The sequence below is a fragment of the Castanea sativa genome, chromosome 1, assembly GCF_040712315.1.
Source record: "Castanea sativa cultivar Marrone di Chiusa Pesio chromosome 1, ASM4071231v1".
Lineage (NCBI taxonomy): Eukaryota > Viridiplantae > Streptophyta > Magnoliopsida > Fagales > Fagaceae > Castanea > Castanea sativa.
Window position 1 is genome coordinate 64,288,722 of NC_134013.1, and position 22,800 is coordinate 64,311,521.

Here is a 22,800-nt window from a genome sequence, read left to right on the forward strand (position 1 = left end):
AGTCAGATTTAAAAAGCACTAAACTCAATTCAACCTAACTACTATCTATCAGTTGCAAGTGTAGACAGCAGCACGACTGAATTAACCTGTATATTCCTGAAACACTCAACAAAAGCATAAACGCATGTGTGACAAAAAAACATTAAAACAAAAAATATGCAAACTAACTCTCCCCCTAAGTTAGATACATCAAAAACAATTTCAACTCCCTCTAAACAGAACATTCTTGTATTTTCCACACATATTCCCACATTTCATTTAAATCTCCCCCTATTTGTCACGTATTGACAAAGATAACTCAAACAAAGAGTAACAACTCAACAGAGAACAAGAGGAAATAGAGAATTAAGGGAACACAAAACAAGATAACTCTATAGAAAATAGAGACAACTCCCCCTATGAACAACAAAGTTTAAAACAAGCTTCCCCCCTATAAAAATAGGAAAAACAAAACAATATTTGGGAAAAAATAATTTTGGGGAAAATATAGGAGGTGGGGATAAAAAAAAACACAAACCAAACTTTAAAAAAATTAAGTTAAGGATACACATGAAGAAAAATATTTTCTCTTTCAATAAATGCAAACTTGACACTATGTGACCCATAAACAGTTGCATGAGTAGAGAAAATATTTGCACATTGATTATTCATCATATCTCTTAAGAAAAATATTTTCTATAGTTCACACATGAAAATAGCATATACTAGAAAGTACAAAGGACTCAAAAATTAATCAATCAATTTTTAAATCAAGTTGAGTACCCAATTTAGCAAAGTGTATGCATGGTATGTGTGAAAACAATGAGAGATATGATTGCAAAACTACAAGATGGATACAAAAATCAATGCAATACATGTGAATCCAAAACACAAATGATGCACGAAAAATAATTTGGTCAAAAACATAGAAACTGAAAATTTTTTAGTTTCGATCGATCGAGCATCGATCGAATACCAATCGAGTCAGGCATATTCAAACCAAAATTTTTATCGCAATTTCGATCGGTCGAGAAACAACTTCGATCGATCGAAAATCTAGAAAACTTAAATTTTTGAAAAACAGAGCAATTTTATGCAGAAACTCCTCAAAGCATTGTATTTTATGAATGAAATGCATGAGTATGAGATCAAAAGTTTTTCAAAAACACTTGTATTCAACCCAGATCTTTAAAAACAAAGATTTTTAACCAATTTGTCCTCAAAACACAAACTTTAAACACATTTTGCATCAAAATCAAGAAACATATAATCTTGGATGGCCAAAACAAATTCACACACAATAACATGTACCAAGTTTAACAAAGAGTAACTTGTGTAGTGTGTGCAACTAGCAAAAACTTGAGATACATCTGAGGTGATATGTAAATAGTAATTAAGCACAATTTCTACAAAATCCATCACACACATTTAAAAGAGACTATCTCTCAAAGAGTTACATCATATAACTTTCACATCTCCTAGAATAAAAGCTTGCAATCATGTAAGTTTCTCGATTTGCCTTATATTGTACACACAAATTTTAATTTGTTTAGAAACTTATTAAGAATTAGCCGGGATAATGTACACACCAATTTTAATTGATTGAAATTATTATAGTCCAATAATGTACACACCAATTTTAGCATTTAAACTGAGGCTACACCTTATGTTCTTTTTATGCATGTGCTACACTTTCTCAAGCACAAAATCTTACGATATGCACTAAGGTGTTCATGATTGGCTAGTAAACAGTGGTGAGGTGGTTATTTATGTCTTTCTCAAAAAGTTCAAGTCCGACAACCAAAAGCATGTGATATCAAGATCATATGATCAAAAACTACAAACATCTTCCCACACAACATACACCACAAAACTCAAACTAGTAAAGTGCAATAAAATAAGCTCATCCAAGCTAAACAAAGTACATAAACATGTTATGTAAAGATAATATGACCAACCAAGATTACAAAAATCTTTTTGGTTTTAAAAAAATTTATTACCAAAACTAAAAGCACATATTATACTAAATGAACAATGCAAATGCAATGCATGACAGTGCTTAACTAAGCTATAGAGGGTACAGAAATAAGAAATATCAATTTCTTAATTAACCCTTGAGTACATGTACAAATTAGTACATACTCACACAAAATCAAAAATAGTTTAGCAGTTATATAGCACATAATATTCAAGTTTCTCCACAATGTCAAGCATGTTCTAAATCAAGAGAGAGATATCATAACTCATGTAATCCTCAAAACAAATAAAACAAGACACAAAATAAAAATATTTTTGTCTTTTTGAAATTTTTCAATGTTTTTGGGTTTTTGAATAATCAAAACAACCTAAGAAAATAAAAAAACCAAAAACTAAAATAAAACATGTCCACAATTAATTGAAAGAATTAAATCAAGGACAAGTAAACAACACTCACCTTAGAGAATCTTTTCTCACCCATATAGCACGAGTGTTCGGCTTTGTAGGTGAAAATTCATGAGAAGCAGAGTGTATTTGAGGGATTACACCAATCTTCTAAGAAAAACTAAGATCCTGCAATTTCTTTTCACAAGCCAACAAGCTTAACTCTTTCAAAAGCATATGAAACAATTTATTTAGACTCATGACAGGAGAAATATCATCACATATCCTAGATTGAAATACAGAATGTTTAAATTTTAATTTATGACAATTAGGACGAATGTGACCGGAGACATCACAAAAGTGACAAACAGGAACAAATTTAGGAACATCAGTATTCCTAACAGCAAATTTAGTCTCAGATTTTGGTTTTTGTCTCAACAAAGAACAATTTGGTTTAATATAACCAACAACACCACAAAGGTGACAAGTAGGCACAAAAACAGATTTCTTTTGCACACTAGCAGTAGGTTTAGATATAGGTTTAGAAAATTCAGTGTCTACATCAGAACTTTTATCTTTGTCTAACCTAACAAAATAAGCCTTTTCTTTATTATTCCTCTTGAAAGGAGGGATATAAAATTTCTCAGTTTTAGGCTTAAGAGAAACAGAAGCACTTTTGTTACCAACAACAGGATTGGTACTAGTCAAATTTTCAATTTTAACCTTAGATTCAACTAACTCTTGTTCCAAGCTTTTCATCTTCTCATCTTGAGAGGAAATTTGATTTCTCAAAAATTCATTTTTTTTATTAGATTCATCTAATCTAACAACGAATTCCTCTTTTTCAAGATTAGCCAATTTTAACTCTTCCTTAAATTTCTTAGCAATTTTCAAAGATTTCAATAATTCCTTACGAAGAGTTTCACAAGCATCAATAAAATCAACAGAAACAACAGAGTCCTTTTTATTCAAATCATCACAACCATGAGCAGAAAGACACTTCAAATTATTTATGATAACAGGGATCAAGGATCAGCTCAAAGATCAAAAGATCTTCAACAAAAGAGCTACTCGCTCTGATACCACTTGTAGAGTTTGTTTAGACCTCTTAAACCACAATTGGATTAACCTAGTTAACAAGCCAAATTATTACTTAATCCAAATTTCAGATCTAGGTTAACACAATCATATAATCATATCAATGCAAAGTGCGGAATATAAAAAACACAAAGATATGATGACCCAGGAAAACCAAACGGGTAAAAAACCTGGGGAGGATTTAACCTAGCTATCCTCAAGGTAAATTGAATCTACTATGAAAGAATCGAAGTTGTACAATAGCGACTTAGACCACTAACATCCTATTGCTACCCACTAGTAGAACTTACTAACACGACCACGTGCAAACTCCTAGACCACAGACTCCTTCTTTCTTGGATTCTCCAGCAAGTACAAGCACCCCCACTTGTGTATTTTTAAACTCTTATGGCAGCAACTGAATGATCATCAAGCTCTCGAAAAAATCTCCTTCTTGATAATCTCAAGCTTGTGTGAAGGCAAGCACCTCTCTGATCTCACAAGAGATTCACACAAACAGCAATATGAGCAACAAAGACTCTAGAGAGGTTTGGGTACAAAACCGTAGATAAAAAGAGGCACACTCTTCTCTCTCTTAGAAGTCTTTAAAAACGTGCTTAGGGTTTCCTTTATATAGTGGGAGAAGTAGATCTGAAACCCTAATCCTTAATGGGCTTGAACTGTTGTTTGGGTCGATTTAAAATTCTGCAAAAAATTCCTAATGCACGATTCTCGATCGGTTGAGTCTATTCTTCAATCAATCGAGCCGTGCTGAAATAGAACAGTAATTTCCTGCAACTACTCGATTGCAAACTTACATTAAACCAAACTTTGAGCAAGTCTAAACCTAAACTAAATGTTTTGATCATGGTTTGCCAACACAATACACATTGAAGTTCTAATACATTAGTCCCTAAGGTCTTAAAACCTAACAAGTACTTCTCACTCACCCCACTAAACCCACTTGTCTTCATGAGAGTAGTGGCACTAAACAAGTGAACCCAGTTAAGACTCTCTATATAAAATGTTAAATATATTAGCAGTGCGATGTGTTATACCATGTTGTATATGCTAGAATAGATGCGGAAAGAGAAGCATAGAATAGGAACATTGTGAATACGAGGGTTACGTGGTTCAGCTTTGTCGGCCTACATCCATGGAGGAATCCTTTAAAGGCTACATCTTTATTATGTAAGAGTGTAATACAATAACCTGTGTTACAATGAACCCTAACATGGGTATATATAGGCGACTAAGCCCTAGACTATTGTACAAGCAAGAGTGGGCTTGGGCCTATTACATTGGGCTAATATGTCTAATATATCTCTAACACCCCCTCCCCCTCTCAAACTCAAAAATAGAAGCTCGATAAAGGTTTATTGGATAAACATGAGAAGATCACTTGGAAATGCCTTTGAAGAAACCACAATGAAGAATGTGTCAATTGGCCAATTTTGGAGTTTCAAATGAAGAAACGGGGTCCAAAATTGGAATCTACACGAAAACTGAGCAAGATAGACCATTTCAAAAATTTTAACTTTTAGTCAAAAGTCAATAGCCAAAGTCAACAGATTCAGGGCCAAAGTCAATGGCTACATGGCCCGAGTCGGTTCTGGGTTTTCCAGGTCGAGTTAGGGATCAAGCTGTAGAGCCACCGCCTCATCCTGATGACGTGGCGCTGATGTGGACTGGGACTTGCGTGGCTGATGACGTGGCATGCTTGCATGTCACTGAGGTGGACAAGTTGACGTCAGCATGACATCATTAGGTTTTTCGATGCGTGGATGGCGCGTGGTGGCAAGATAGAAACCCAGGAGGCGCGTGAGGGCGCATGTACAATTGTATGAGGTCCAGATTCTTTAACTACATAGATTAGTAAATGATAAAGCCTTCATGGTGGCGCGTGTGCCCAAAAGACGATCTAGGAGTCAGGAATCTGTGGCGGCGCGTGGAGTGAGTGCTGGAATCTTGGTTGGCGCATGGAGGTGTGCAGATTCCTATGGAGACCAGCTTCCTAGGTTTTGGTCATAAGAGTCCGTTGAGCACATCTGTGTGGTTGGTTTTGTCAGGCGAAGCCTCGATTTGCACAAATCTGATTAGGAGAGGCACGAATTGCTTGGACTTGAGGATTTTGACATAGCAGTGACCCATGGCAGCTGCATGGTGCCGTGGAGTCTAGATCTGAAGTTAAGTAGGGGCACTGTGAATCTGTGCTATGCATGTATGAATCTTCTTTGCTGTGTAGAGATGTTTGTTTGATGCCAAGAATGAAGTTTGGCTTTGATACCATATTAAATATATTAGCAATGTAATGTGTTATACCATGTTATATATGCTAGAATAGATGTGGAAGGGGAAGCATAGAATAGGAACATCGAGAACACGAGGGTTACGTGGTTCAGCCTTGTCGGCCTACATCCACAGAGGAATCCCTTAAGGACTAAATTTTTATTATGTAAGAGTGTAGTACAATAATCTGTATTACAATAAACTTTAACATGAGTATATATAGGCGACTAAGCCCTAGATTACTAGTACAAGCAAGAGTGGGCTTGGGCCTATTATATTGGGCTAATATGTCTAATATATCTCTAACATAAAGGAAGACTTCACCTAATCAAAGGTACATGAAAGTGATGAAACACTTTTCTAACTCTTATACTTTTGAATGTTTGTGGAGATCCTAAAAGAAGTTCTGACCTAGGCATAGGAGAGTCCTTGACCGTAGGGATGTTCGTGGTGCGGTGCGGTGCGGTGCGGCTTTAGGTCATTTTTAGCACTACACTTTGTGGTGTGGTTTAGCCAAAATCATAACCGCACCACATCTCATTTTTACGGCCACATATGCGGTGCAGTATATAAAATGCGATTTGAACGGTTTGACTTGGCTAGCACCATTCTGATGCATTCCAATAACATGATCTTTCTTATTCAGTTCTTCAATTTATCACCAAGTCCAAAACATACAGCATATTAATTTCATACTTCATCAACAACAATGTTTAGTGTCATATTTATGGACACAAAGCCACCCCTTCATTAAAGGTCATTACCCTCCTAACAATTGGATCCTTTGCCAAAGGGTGTGACTCTTCACCAAGAGTTATACCATAGCTTACACGAAAAGTCGCAATTCTTCGTTATTGATTGGATCGGGTCCAATATGGGCATACTTTGTCTTCAATCTAGGTTAATATTTTAAATATTTTCACTGATTGGGATGTATACCTATGTATATAAATTTTATTTTTGGTTTCTAGACAAAAGAAGAAAGAAGATAGAATTAAGTCAAGAAACGTATTAGGTTTGATCCAATAAATTGGTGGTGTGGAAATTTCTAATCTAACTGACATGATATTCCACACTAATAAAAGTAGGTCAAGTAATACAAATTCTTCTTTCTTTCTTTCTTTTTTTTCATTTGTGTTTATTAGTATTGAGTATATGTCATACTTTAAGAATACCTAATAATTACTTAAGTTATGGAATCTCCAAGTTATTTGTATGATGTCTACACATTTTATTACATTTACCCTTAAATTTTGTGCGAGAAAATAGTAGCGAATTTAGATTTAGAGATCATGCTATTTTTAATGGTTCAAAGTGGTATGAGAAACCATATATAGTCGAGTCGATCCTGAAACGAATACCAAAGACAAAAAGGCAATGGCTATATGGTCCCCAACCCCCTCTCTATACTGAAGTATCTCTTGGAAATTTTGCCATTGTTATTTAACTAATGACCCATTCGAGGATTCCATATGGCTTTTAGCATCTTGTACGACCATTAGAGACAAACAGAGAGAGAGAGATTAGCAATAGCATTGAGGAATGCAAATTCATAGATGAGGCTAGCCAGCACAGCATGGTCAACCCATGGCCCAGTTGGGCTGAAGCAGCAAACTTTCCGAAGTCCAAACTTTATAGACTGTCATCTGCGTGAATCCTCATCTCCTCCCTCCACCACTTAGCTAATGTTTTATATGTTCGCCTTTCGAGGATTTGAACAGCTTTAATGGTGACACCTTAAGTGGTTCACATGCATGCGTGTAATCTAATGTATATCATCAACCTTAACATTAAATTATATATATATATATATATATATATATATATATATATATATATATATATATATATATATATTTGGACCACGTTGGATTCTCTGCAAATTTATCTTTAGCCAATCGAGCAACTGCAACCTGTGATGGAATTATTTGCCTAGTGATTTGCATTGAAAATTAAGGCCCTTTATGCCGAGATGATATAAAAAAAACCTTATGCCCATAAGTCCCCTGTACTTATGCTTAGTCAAAATTGAACTCGTTCCCTTTTTTAAGAAGTGTCATTAGGTCACAATAAAGAACTCGATTCTTTAGCTTTTTTATAAAATGAAAAAAAAAAAAAAAAAATTACTTAGGTGTTCAAAACTCTTTTAAGTACCAGACTATTTTCTTGTGGTGCCAAGTCAATAATTGGTGATCGGTTGTTAGATTTAAGTTGTGTGCTTTATGCCTCTCAATTTTTGTCTGAACTATAATCTATCTATTAAGTTTTTCATAATTGGAAGCTTCTAGTTTATGACTTTTCTGTTATACAACTTTTGTTAACGGGTGTGTGAATACACCCATTAAATAGAAAATAATGGATCTCACTGCATTAGGAAGTAACAACAGAAAATAAACAAATACTTCTTTAACTGAAAATTGTAATTTAAAAAATAAAACATCAATTACAATAACTAACACAGAGGTATTTGTTAACTAAGAATTTGGCTTCCCTATAATGGTTTTGAGCAATAGAGACGACAAGATACTGACATGCATCTTAAAATGAACACATATTAGTTACATGGTCAATCCTTAGCTCTAAACATACAGAAAAGTCTCACCCGTTAATCAAACCCTTAGAGCTTTTTTTTTTTTTTTTGGAGAAAAAATTATACCCTTAGATAATTGGACAGAATCTAATATTACAATGTTTGAAATTTTACAAATTGACACCATCAGATTTTTTTTTTAAGTCGACCTTTTTTTTTTTTTTTTTGAGAAACAAGTCGTCCTTATGTTAAATATTTTAATTAGGATTTTTCAGTGGACCTTATCTACATATTATGTGTTTAAATTGGAATCATTTACTGACACTGTTGGCGAACTCTCCTCCCTCATTTTGTGAGTACTTGCTAACATGGTGTATTCGTCCTGGTAGGTTGTGAGGATTAGGACGTAGGCCTTCTTCGGAAGTTTTTAAATGGCAATATACTGTCACTCGAATCAATTGGCATAACTTAAAAAGAGTACTGAAAAACTGCCTCCAACTCCAGCTAAGGATGACTGTGCCCCCCAAATCAAGAACTAAATGTCTTAGTTTTTAATAATGGTCCAATGGTAGACTCTGACGAAATGAACAAAAAACCCAAACCCATAAGAGTAAGATTTTAAAGTAATTTTAATGCAGAAAAGACTAATTGAATAGTCATTGCCACCCTTTTCAAATGGTTAAGGAACTGAAGGGTCAGCATTTTTGGCTCATAAAAGTTGCACATAAAAGACGTATCCAGTTGCTCTGTACATAACTATCTATGAGTATTGTTGATTGCCAGAGGGTTCACGGTTCACATTGAGCAAGAAATGCATGCATATCCACCAACGCAAACGAACTTCATTGCTATTCTTATCTCAATTCATTTAACTATTACAAAAAGGCAGTACATCTTAATCAATTTCTCCCTCCTCTACCTCATTTACAGGATTACTAGGTGGGTCCACTTCCTCCTCTTCATCCTCTATCATGAACAAACCAAGTTTTTCCAGGGCATTTGAGCCCCCAAACTTGAAACTACCCAGGCCATCCTGTGAGTGATCCGGGCTTGTTTCATCTGCAGAACTTGGTAGTTGCTCAGCAGGGGCAGTACAAAGCATGTCCAAGTCTTTAAGAAACCGAGAATTATCGTTGATTTCAACAGTCTTTTCCATCTGCAGGAGTACCAGGGTATATTACAATAAAACCAAGGAGAAATAGTGCCACGTACACATGCAAGATATAATGTTCTTGTTTACCTGCAACAATGCCTGCCGTGCAGCTTCTCTCTCAAGCTCCCTCTTCCGTCTGGCCTCAGCGGCAGCTTCTGCTTCCGCTCGCCTTCGAGCGTCTTCAGCAGCCTTGGCTTCTGCTTGTAATTGTGCTCTTTCTGGATCCATGATTCAAAAATATGTTTTACTAACAGAGGAATTCCATACCACAGTTTAATCTTTCCCAAGAAACAAAAGCAGATAAACATAAGCATGGAACATATTCAAAGCATAAAGTAACAACCTTTCCGTTCCAGTTCCTGCTCCTCTTTTTCCCGTCGTAATTTCTCCTCAGGATCCCACTTCCCGCCCTGATTTCATCAAGATCAAATTGTATCCGATCATATCAAGACAGGGTAATACTCACAAAATGGAGAGATGCAAATATTGTAAATTTTCAAGAAGCCCAAATCCATAACCAACCTGTGTAAGTGTCTTTTCTCGAGCTTTCATGATTGTATCAGCAAATCGGTTCTTTAAAAGAGCAGCACGATAAAGCTTCTGAGGGGAGACCTGCCGCCTCTTAGTTGGAGCACTGTCCCCTACAATGTTTAAGGGATGATCAGTTAGAAGCTACTCCAGGATTAATAGGACAATTTCCTTGCCGACTCTTACGCTTACCATCTTGACAGTAATCTGAGTCCACAGAACTTGGCTTTTGCTGGGAACTCTGTTCCACTTGATCCAACCCACTAACAGATTCTGTACAAAACCATGCATTAGCAGACTACAGCAGTGATGCATTACCATAAAAAAGCAGTAATGTAAATCTTATAGCCATAGTCCAGCTTGAAGAGCACCTAAATTATCCTATGCCTACTTTGAGGGTGCATAAGATAGTTTCAGTAATAATTGAAAGTGGCCAGCAATTAAATAAACGGCCAGTCGTAAAGCTGCAAAAGATCCCAGTGGACTAGGATGCTGAGGTTTATTCTTAAATATGCATGAGAAGTAATACAGCAGATAACATATATGTTTCAGTAAATACAAAGGATGCAACTGTAGCCAGTTTCTTCTCCCCCTGGCCATTCCTCAGAAACTGCATTTGCTAACCTTCTGCCGAACTTGTTCTGAATATAACACTTAAAAGTGCATCACAATTCATAGGCTTTTAGAGAAATTTAAAGAGTTCAAATGCTGATAGTGGCATTTAATTGACACAAATAATTTCTAATGCTTTTAATAGGAACACAAATAATTTAAAGAGTTGAAATGCTGATAGTGTCTTTCAATACCCATTTCTTCTCTTGCAATGCTAGCAGTCCTCCTGACACATGGATAGAACATTGTAGAGGCATGGAATGCATATATGCGTGAGTGCCTGTTGTGGGGGGTGGGGGGGGGGGGGGGTATGATGGGGAACATAAGTGGCGACCCACTTAAAGACCCATAAGAGGCAAGGGGAAACTAGTTCTAGTGCTCTAGCATTAATTTGGAAAGTTTCAGATGATAATGACCTCTCTTTAGCAGTCTTCCCAAGTCCCAACACATGGATTGAACATCTTAGGGGCATGGAATGCATATTAGTGTGAGCGTGTGTTGGGTGATGTGTGTGATGGGGAACGTGAGTGGAAGCCCACTTTAAAGACCTATAAGAGGCGAGGGAAAACTGGTTCAAGTGATCAAGCATTAATTTGGGAAGTTTCAGATGATAACGAGCTCTCTTGGGACCTTGCTTAGTCATTCTAAAGTAAAATTAAGTTTTATTTTATTGTTTATTTTTAGTTGGATCAGTTTTAATTAAGTTCTACTAGAATAAGGGCAATTGTCCTTGGCTGTACCAAAAGCCCACAAGTCTTATTTTATGTTTTGAGTCCTTTTCCTATTTGGTTTAGATGTTATTAATTCCTTTTTGGTTTGTTATTAGTATTCCTAATCAATTCCAGGAATAGGTTATTTAGAGTCCAGGTCCCTCTAGGAAAGGATTTAACAATAGCCTATATAAAGAGTTTATTGTAGTCAATAATATTCATAGTGAGTTTGATTCTAATTAAATTCCGGCAGCTTATTTTACCCTTTAATGGTGTCATTGCTTAGGAAGACCTAGGTGTGATTGTCTATTGTTTTATTTATCTTCTCTTTGTTCTATACCTTGTTTCAGCCCTAAACAGCCATCAAGATTAATTCTTTGTAACCTAAACCCTTAAAAATCAATTCTAATTAATAAAATAAAAATAAAAATTCATCAAGAAATCAAGTATAGTGCTGAATTCTTAAAGATCCTACATCATTGTTACAACTTTACAAATTCATCTGTTCAAGCATTATTTTATGGGGCTTACGTGTAAGGTAAAATTGAAATAAAAGTGGTGTGACCTTAAAGTTCTAGTTTTATCTGTCCTAAGGTTAAAACACTTTTTTAATTTGGGTCTTTATTTGATCTATTTTGTATTTAGAGGCAAAATTGTAATTTCAGCAACCTGAATTAAGTGTATAATTTATTTGTCTAGAATTTTCTCGGAGATTTCTTAACTATCTTAGGTTTTATTTTCTTTGGGCCCAAGTTTGTATTTTATTATCTTAGGTTTTATTTTCTTTGAGCCCAAGTTTTAATTTTATTAAGTTTTAATCAACTACTAAAACTAGGAATTTTTCTATTATTAGTACAAGAAACACCCCATAAATATATTTGTGTTCAATGTACTCAAAGAAGGGATTGAGTTGATCAATAAAATATTGAGTGTCTGACTATCAAGGAGCGTTAGCCTTATTATTCTTTTATTCCTTTCCCTTCTCTTATCTTATTTTCTTTCCTGTGGTACTGTTCACAGGTACCATTCATGTCGCCCTTCGACACCATAAAACTCTTCTTTTTTTTCCTCCTTCCTTGCAAGTTGCAACCCCAAATGTGCTCATTCTTTTACCTATCAAAACCCTAAAACCCGACATACTTTCTTCTATCAAATAGCCATCAAATAACTCATCAAACCATATTTTAATTCCTAATACACCCCCATAACCCTTTCTTCAGCCATTCAAAACCATAGATCCACAAATACTCTTACCCCTAAGCCCCACAAAAACACAGATAAATTCCCAAATTTGTCCTAAGTCAAGTTCTGAACTCCCAAAAGAACATGCAGATAAATTCACCAATTTGGCCTACATCATATGTTATAAACTGTCCCAAAAAAAAAAGCTATTGTCCTACAAAAGATAAAAAAAAAGTTTGTAAATACACAAAATAATCTTCTTTTTGGCGATAAGTCAAATTATAATCTTCTTGAAATGCACGCAAGATCAAGAATCAGATGTGAGTTTTTTTTTAGGGGGGGGGGGGGGGGATAATCCCAAGCACATATAGCCTAAGAGCTTTTTTTTTTAAGGCTAAATTGCAAATTACACCCTCTAACTTTGACCAGAATTCAATTCAAGCCTCTAACCTTACTTTTGTTCATTAGAGTCTTTTAAATTTCAAACTAATTCAATTTAGGCCTTCCGTTACTCTCTGTTAAAAAACATTGTTAGAGACCTTTAAAATTACTTTTTTATTATTATTATTTAAGAATAAAAAAATGGAAAGAAATGAAACAAAAAGGAAAAACAAAAGAAGAATAATAATAGTGATTAGGATTGGCAGACCTGAGAGAGTTTGAGATTTTGATACAGTTGGTAGAAAGAGTAGAATGTGAAGCAAGTGAAAGATTAAGAGACTCATTACCAGTAAAAGGACTGTAATACTGAGTACATTATAGTGATAAGAATGTCAAAACTCTCCTCCTCTGCAAGACTGATAGGTCTTCTCAGGCTCCAATATAATCATCGTCATCTGCCAAATCACTTCTCTTGTAGTTCTAGTTGTTATAATCCAAATGTTTGCTGCCTATATTCGTAATTTCTCATCTTCTTCTCTTTTTCCATCCTCCACAACAAAAACACCTTGATCTCCCAATTATTCCATTCAAAACCAAAATCCACTTGCTCAAACGCCCACCCTAACACAATTAATCCTTCTACTTCTCACACATCCAGATTCAAACCTAATACCCCAATTTCAATTTCACAACTGGGTTTAGGTTGTTCCTAGTGAAGACCTCACAGCCCACGCCCAATGCAAACTTTGCTAAAAGGGTGTTTGATGAGCAAAATGACACCCCTTTTTTTGTAATAATGGTTCATTTCCATTTCATATTCTTAAATAAAAATAAAAAAGTACTTTTAGGGGCCTCTAACGGTGTTTTTTTAACAGAGACTAATGGAATGCTTGAATTGAATACACTCCATTTGTTTCGATGAAAAACTTAGTGTAAATATAGTTTTCCGTGTTTTTCAGTGTTTGGTAGTATTAGAAAAAATGAGTGAAAGGAAAACTATCTTTGGTCAACAGAAAAAACATAGCTTATTTTTAAAAATTGTTTTCCAAGAAATTTTTCTGGAAAACAACTTCATCTCACAGCAAGCTAAATAGGGGAAGTTAGGAGATTGTTTTTCAACTCATTTAAGGTTGCTACCAAATATAGGAAAATAATATAGTTTTGTAGAAAATACCTTTTGAAAAACGACTCATTTTCTAGAAAACATTATCGCTGAAACAAACAGTGTAAGTTTTAAAGTTAGAAGACTCAAATGAATAAAAGTAAAATTAGAGGCCTGAATTGAGTTTTGGGTAAAGTAGAGGGTGAAATTTGCAATTTAGCCTTTTTTAAATACCAATATTTTTATTTTGTTTCAAAAAAATGTACCATTTTACAAACTTTCATCTACTATGGGCAGGAGCTGTAACAGTATTCCTAGGATTCACTTTAACATAGATGGTCTGTTCTTCTTCTTCTTCTTTTAATTACTGTAGGGAACATTTTTACATTTTTACAGGAGCTCTTTTTTTTTCATGTGATTAGGTACCAATTTTTATATCCTTTACACAAAACTTACACATACAAAATGAAAATGGATTTTGGGAACAAGAAAATATACTCACGATTTCCTTCAAGAGGATCACCAACACTAGTCTTTTCGTCTAATTGAGTACCAGACCCCAAGATTTCTGGTACCTGAAGAACACAGAGCACATAGAATGCAGGTTGAACATCAATCCATCCACAAATGAGCCCAAAGCAGCAAGTAAAGCATTGTAATTAGTTAACAGGGGTCAAAATCCCATATGAATGGTATTCGAATTCAAATAACTATAGGGCTCACCCAAAAAAATATTAACAGACTGAACCATCAAATACCTTGGATTCATTTGCCTGGCTTGAAGCTTTATCACCATCAGATTCACTTTCAGAAGAACTGCCAGAGCCTGAATCTGCAGACAACACAAGATACAGACATAAATAAATACAGCAATAACCACATGAAAAAAACAAAAATGGAAAACAAGGGATTTCATGGATTGTATTTCTTGTATAAAATAATTAAAAACTACTTAGAGCCCAGCACAACAGCAAAAATCCCCAAGTAGGCAATAATTTGTTTTAGTAAAGACTAAATGCTTTCAGATCTAATAACATTTCCATGTTTATGTCATTCTAGAATATGCCAATGAGAACTCAACAAGATGTTTTCTTTTAAATGAAAAGCTTATTTGGCATCAAGATAAAGACTGCTTAATTGTGACAAAGACTTCTAGATATGTTCAGTGTCTCCCATAACCATAACAAATCTAATGTGTCCTCTTCAATCCACATAGGGGCCCAAATATCATTTCAGATATATAAGACCAGAAGTGGATTATGATTGGTTGCTCCTACAATTGCATTTCCTAGTGATTTCTCTCTCAGAAGGATGAATTTTGAGAAAGACCTATCCAAGATAGAAAACAGAAAGACAAACTCAACTTACCACCGGAGCTGCCTGCGCTGATACATTTACTGCTTCTATGGGCTGTATCCTTTTCTATCTCCACAAGAGGGTAACTTGAGATGGGAGGCTCATTTCCACCAATGTCAACATCTTCATCACCTGGGTCATTCCCTAATGCACAATATAGGAAGAGAAACAAGTCATATAAAGTACTGATGAGCAATTCAGAAGTTCAAAAAAAAAATTATATATACATATATATACATTTGGGGGGGGGGGGGGGGGGTTCAAACCTCAGTGCCCAAGCACCATAAGAGGTGCTGAAACCACTGAGGTATCCCTCAAACCCCATAATATTTTATATATGCAACCAAATGAAGGAAATGAAGGAGAATGTGACCTTTGCAGGGTTGCATGGATGAATTGCTTGGCCCTGATTCATTCAACAGCTGCTTAAAAGAATATATAAAAATGCGTTTGTCAAACATACAACAGAGAAAGCATACAGAACATCAAATACTTTGGAATAGAAGGAAGGCTAGTATTATACCTCTATTTCACAAGGTTCAGCTATTGGGTGGTTCTTTAGTTTCTCTTGCAAATAGTCATCTAAGAGCTTCCGCAGGGTGAACAAGGTATCATCACTAAGATCATCAATATCAATCTCAATTTCATCCTCTCCACATTCCCTTCCATTGGAACTATGCTCCCTCAAGAATTCAATGATATGTACAGGTATTTCTCCATGCAAAGACTCCAATTCCCTACCTAAACTGCGCCTCTCCTCAGCTGTCATTACATGCTTAATAGGCTTTTGCACAACTTCAAGGGGCATTGAAGTGATTTTCCTCTTTTTTGAGGGAGGGGTCACTTTTTTAGCAGTTTCCATGTCTTCACAAGGGCCAGATTTTGCTGCTAATAGTTGGGCATCAGTCTTGGGTAGTTTTTTCTCAATGGGTTTCCATCTCACTTCAAAATATTTATTAAGAGTATCAGCCATGAGGTGGACATCATTTCCCGGTGGATTGTAGGTCATCGCATTGGTGAAGGTAAGTTTAACATCAGCATGAAAATCCAATGGGCTAGAGTAAGCTCCTGAAGCTAACTTATTCTTTATTGTCCCAAAATCCATTGGATGCTTAATAACAGTGTAATAATCCGGAATATTCAACTTCACTGCATCAACAGGGGTGTTGAAAACCCATGAATGCTGATGGGACATCAATCGTTTCAACAGAGCCTCACACTGTTTCATCAAAATTGCAGTTGCAGTTGCAGTGCTTGGTGTGGTCTCAAACCTTCCAGAAGTGCCACGATTCAATCCATGTTGTTTCTGACTCGCCGTATTCAATTTCTTTCCAGGCCCAGAAGTCAATGTTGATGATTTTTTCAAACTTTCTGCCCGTGGCCCAACTTGTCCATTACTACAGCTAAGAATATCACTAGAAGATGACACAGGGACAGCATTAGTCCTTTGTGATTCAACTTTCTTCTGAAGTATCCGAATCTGTTGAAGTTCCATTTTTAACCTATGTATTATTTCCTTTCTTTCAGATGGCAACATATTTGACAGGGGAAGGACTTGTGTAGGGACACCAAAGGCATCACAATTATTGGAATTTAAACTAATACATTTCCTCATTGGGGCACTTGAATCCTCTGAAGCAGTTATTTCTGTGTCAATTCGCCCTGAGCTACCAGAACCCTCTAATTCACCCGCCCTCCCAAACGCATTAGCATAGTACCCACCAGGGTATCTATTATTCTTCTCCACCATAATATCCAATAATATTTGCTCTTTCTATCCAATCCGCCTACAATAGTGACTGCCAACGTACGGTTCAATCAATTACTTCTGCATATAGCAATCATGGAAGTAAAATTACCACCTCAAGTTGTCCAGTTAACCCTATACTGTTCTTCCATCTTCCAAAAGCAGACAAAAACACATCGTTTTTTTGCTGATAAGAGTAGGTAAAGAAAACCCAAAAGAAAAAAAAAAAAATATATATATATATATATATATATATATATTAAATTCTTCAAAACTTGAAACCCCGCCAAAAGGGATCCAAAATTTTTTATTTTAAAAAAATTCCACTCAACTACAGCTCATATTGCTCAAAATTTTCATTGTTTTAATTATTTTACAAGCATTTCTATAAATTTCTACATTTTCTCAGCAACCAAACAGAGGATAAACAATAAAGTAATGAATTTCTTTGATTTTCACATATCACAATAGTTGCAAATCACAGAGATTAATGAGAACCAAAAACAAGATAATTTAATTAACAAGAGGGCAAGTACAGTAAAAATTTACTCTCTTTTTTAAGTACCAAAACTCAAAATTTCAACTCCAAAGCTTTCTACAACAACAAAACTGAACAAAAAAAAAACCCTAACCTCAAGCACCAAGCAACTTCTCAAAAACTCAAAACAAACAAAAAACAGTAGGAATCGAAAAATAAATAAATCCAAAATCCAAAACCCAAAACCCTAATCAAAACAAATTACCGAATAGTTGTTGCTGTTTTATTCGCCGCAACTCCTTGCAACCTCAATTACCAAAACCTTTCGCCCAAGCGAGCTCCGAACAAAGCCACGGCGATGAATTCGGGACCAGAACTAGCCGTAGATCAAAGAATTTCGGCACAAGTAAGCCATACAAAGCAAGAAGCAAAAACCCTAGAAATTTGATTGGATTTGAAGTAGAGGCTCAAGTAAAGAATTTTGATTCAGAGTTTGGGGAAAAATAAAAAATAAAAATGAGTTTTTTTTATTTATTGGAACAAAGCTTCGAGAGTCGAAACGAGACTGTGTGCGTGCGTTTATTTTGAGAAAGGGAAGTACGAGACTCCGCTCTCTAGTCTTTCTGCTAAAGCCCACGAACATTCTTCTTACGAAACCCTTAAGGCAATATCCACCGTTTGATTGTGGACCCCAATGTAAATCCTACGGATTATGTGTAATTCGAAATCTTAGCCGTTTGATTTAGTACGAGGGTTGTGCATCATTTTGTTCTTCAATGCTAATGAATGAATTTTAGTGGGAGGCCCTATATTGTTCTAGAAAAACAAAATTAGTAGGGCCTAAATTTACAATTAAAAAAAAAATTTATATATATATGCCTTAAATTGTTCTAGAAATATAAAATTAGTAGGACCTAAATTTATATATCTATATTATCTCTAAGAGAATTTCCCTTTTTAGATGGGACTTTTATGAAATTTAGAATTACTCCTGAACCTTACGTTTAATGGCTTAAGAGAAAAAAAACTTGAAAACAACCTAATAAAAATATATCTCCAACTTTACTTAAAATACCTATAAAATAGAACATTCTCCTACTAATTCATGTCTTCAAAATAAATTTATCTAAATTTTTTTAAAGGAAAATTATAACACTAAATTCCAAAAAAAAAAAAACTCATCACACGCGTAAAATGCGTGTGATGAAGCTAGTGTGTGTATATAATGAATACTCTAATAGTGCGTTTGGATTGAGGGAGAGAGAGGATGAGAAGGAGTAGAGTAGAGTAAATTTAGCATAAAATTAACTTATTTTTAACCAACTCTACTCTACTCCCCTCTACCCTTCCTCTTTTCCCCTTCCATCCAAACAAACCATAAAATACAATGTAAATTATTGATTCTTTGATTATTTCATCTTAGAAAATAAAAAAATTTGTTATTCACCTGGTGCTTTGATGGTTAACATTTTACCTATCAATAATTTAGAAAAAGATTACACTTTATATTTGAAACTATTAATTACATTATAATATCCACCGGCATTATTGCAATGAATATTAATAAATTAAATTTTAGACGAGAAAATGTCACTTTCAAAACCTGATGTTAGTATCAAACTCACCCCTTCCCAACAAAGCATTTGAAGTAGTGCATTTATTTAGTTATAGGTTCATCTCATCTAGCACCATCTATAATCAAAAGGTTTTGAAATAATTCTCCCTCTCTCCAACGGAATTCTTACTCTCCTTTTTAATTAATTTTTTGTGTAGGTATAAGTGAAATATATTATATAGGTTTTAAAATATTTCAATAAAAATAGGTATGAGTATCTCTTGACACGCACTTCTCAAAGAAAAGTCCACAATCCTCCATAGTTGGATTTGTAATAATGCAACTTGCTCAAAATACGAACAATTAATGGATAATAATATTAAGAGAAATATAAAATTTGACCCTTAAATTAATTAGTAGTACAAATAAATAACTAGTAAATAATTAAAAGGAAAATTACAAATTTTTACTCTAAACTATCCCTCTAATTATACTTCGCCTTCTAAACTATCAAAATACATGATCGACCTCCCCCCCCCCCTAATTTTAAATAAAAAACCTCCTTTTTTTTTTTTTTTGTTGTTAATTTTAACAAGATTTAGTATTGAAATATCAATTTATCCTCAGCCATCTATTTTCTAGAGAGGTGAATTAGTCCTTTAATGATAAATTTTGTCAGACTTAACACCAAACCAAATGGTAGGGATGACATTAAAACAAGTTATAAGTTTGGAGAATCAATCATGTATTTCGATAATTCAATGAGCTAAGTTTGATCGGGATAATAGTTTATGGTCGAAAAATGTAATTTGTACTAAATAAAAATGGTAAAGATGGTGTCATTTACAAGTACTTGCAAAATTTGGGAGAAGTGGACAGTGAAAAACAATAAATTTTTGCTATATTGATTTTGATTCAATATTATTCCATCTAATTAATAAACTGTTGGATATAAAATATATGATAGGACAATTTGTTCAAAAAAAGAAAGAGAAAAGGCTGTGTTACTCTAAATTTCTTTGACTTGGTTGACATAATCTCTACTTTCAACAAACCTTGTAGTCCCTTTCTCTAATCTTGCAACAAATCCCTTGAAATTCATCCATATATGATATAGCTATTGATTATATTGTGGTATGCAATTGTGATGGGACTCATAACTAATACTGAATATGATGTCTTGCAGACCTCGTGGCTTTCAGTGTCGGCCCTATAGTAGCTGTAGTTGATATGGTTGCTTAAGGCTCAAGTAGAAAAAAAGGCCACCAAATTTTAACCAATAGAGTTATTTTTTTAATTAATTAATCCAAAATATTAGCTAACAAATAAAATAATTTTTTTAAATCAAATGAAAGACAAGAAAAAAAAAAAAGAGAAAAATGTTAGGTCCACAATATTTTTCAAAACATTTTTACAAAAAATCCTAAGTAGCAAATTATTACTGGCCATTATTGATGGCAAAAAAAAAATTCTAGTAGTAAGTTTAAATTAGAATCAGTAACAATTTAACACTTAGGATTTGTTGTGAAAAATATTGTGAATGTAGCACTTCTCAAAAAAAAAAAAAAAAAAAGAGCAATACACAATAAAAAAAAATTCACAACATTTTTCACAATAATTGAGTTGACAAAATTTTGTTAATTCTCACTTAGGTCCACCACTACATCATTCTTTTACTTACCACTATTAATCAACCACATCAATAGGTGTGAAATGTTTTGTCAAATTTTTTGTGTCTATGTGGCTCATGTTAATTAGTAATATTTGTGTATATAAAACAAGATAATAGAGTTTAAGTAATATTTAATCTTTTAAGTTATATATATAAGGCCTCAATGTTAGTTTCGCCTTAAGTCTCTAAATGCATCAAGCCGCCCCTGGTGGCTTTTAACCTGAAGTCATTCACAGGTTGTTTAAAGTTCAAACTCATTGAGATAGCTCTACAAGTCATCAAGCTGAAATAGAGTTTACAAAGATCACATTATTGTTCGCATGCTTGGTATTAAAATCCACATGTTAATTAGTAATTGATGAACCAAAAAATGTATTGTCCAAACAACAATAAATGAGCAAAACCTTCAATAGGTTCTGTAACCGCTGATCATTAAAGATGATGAGCCCAATCATTTGATACGTTACAAAAGCAATAAAGCCTAGTTAATGATGACTGTTACTCATTGACTTTAAACTCCCATTAAGACAAAGACCGTTACACACAAATAAATAATTACCTACAATTATGTACATGAAGATATTTATGTGCACAACTACTACAAAAACACTATTTATATACAAAATATAAGGGTTGATTCTTACTTTATCATCGGAGGGTTTTAAGAAAACACCCCACTGGTGTTTCTTCACCAAATTCTCTCTTTTATTTTGCAGCCATTCAAAGAAGATGTTGGTTCCGTTGGACGAATAGCATACTGATGATTTCAGGCATCATCAGTTTGGCGCCGTCTGTGGGAATGACATATCTGAAACTAGTGCTCTAACATGCTACAATTTCTTTCTTCCTTTCAATGGATCCCAATTCTTCAAACCAAATGGAATAGCAAATTCAAACCCTTGTTGCGAGTGTAGAAGAGCTGACCAGGAAAAATAGGGAGATAAGGCAAAGAAGTGACAATGCCCCACTCAGAATAAAGAACAGGGAATAACAAAGCAATAACAAAGAGAACAACCCAAGGAAAGATCATTCTAATGGAACTAAGTGTCCAAGCAGGATGGAAGAAGAATTCCAAAACATGAAGAAAGAGATGGATGAGTTGAATAACACTGTGAAAGGAAAAGGTCAGAGGAATCTAGATGAGATTATCAAACAAATTGCGTCACCCTTTATCACTGCTATGCTAGACTTGCTGCTGCGGCAAAAGTTTAGGCTCCCACAACTTGACTCATTCGACAGTTTGAAGGACCCTCTTAACCATATTGAATCCTTCAAAAGTCTAATGAACCTGCAAAAAACCATGGATGAAATTGTGTGCAGAACTTTTCCAACTACTCTGAAGGAAGCAGCCAAGGTATGGTTCAGCAAGATTCCCCCTTCAACAATCGGAAGTTTTGACGAATTAGGTGAGGCTTTGGTCTGTCACTTCATTGGCGGCCAAAGGTATGGACAACCCATTTTGCATTTGTTAAGTGTGAGACAGGGAGTAGGAGAATCCTTTAGAATGTATGTGACAAGATTTAACAAAGAAGTCTTGCAAGTGGACAAAGCAGAGGATTAGTTGTTGCTCACAGCCTTCTAGGCGGGTCTACTATCAGAGGATTTCTTGTTTTCAATAACAAAGAACCCGCCAGTAACCATGGCCAACCTATTGTTCAAAGCACAAAAGTACATGAATGTAGAAGATGTCTTAGCCTCTAAAGGGATCATGAAAAGCCACACATGAGAAGGAAGTTATCGCCTAACAAACATGGATGAGATAGATCAATCTCATCCATGAAATGTTGAGCACCTAAGAAAATACAACTAGTAAGTGTTTTCCTGTTTTTTCTACTTTTCTGTTTTTTATCATCCTTTTTTGTATTTCATTATAGAATAAAGGTCTCCCTCAGGTAAAATACTTTGAATACAAGATCCTGAGATTTCTCTTCCAAAAAATGAAGTGATCCTAGGATTCGGCTCTCAAAAGAATGAAAAGATGTATTGATTGTCCAGTGACACGCAACGATCATGCCATCTAAAGACAATTGCCCAGTGACACACTACAACCGCAAAACAGATGCATTGATCGTCCAATGACATGCAATC

The 22,800-nt window shown here is 34.8% G+C and overlaps 1 protein-coding gene across 1 annotated transcript; it reads right to left on the reverse strand.

Moving 5' to 3' along the window:
* Window positions 1-8,970: 8,970 nt before the first annotated feature.
* Window positions 8,971-18,120, reverse strand: LOC142612479 (transcription factor GTE8-like). Its single transcript, XM_075784570.1, has 11 exons — window positions 17,751-18,120; window positions 15,784-17,088; window positions 15,634-15,682; window positions 15,273-15,404; window positions 14,663-14,736; window positions 14,407-14,479; window positions 10,110-10,190; window positions 9,912-10,030; window positions 9,733-9,799; window positions 9,477-9,607; window positions 8,971-9,392 (listed from the first exon to the last, which is right to left on the reverse strand). The coding sequence occupies exons 2-11, from the start codon at window positions 17,008-17,010 to the stop codon at window positions 9,132-9,134; spliced, it is 2,214 nt and encodes a 737-aa protein (XP_075640685.1). The 5' UTR covers window positions 17,011-17,088; window positions 17,751-18,120; the 3' UTR covers window positions 8,971-9,131.
* Between the last annotated feature and the right edge of the window lie 4,680 nt (window positions 18,121-22,800).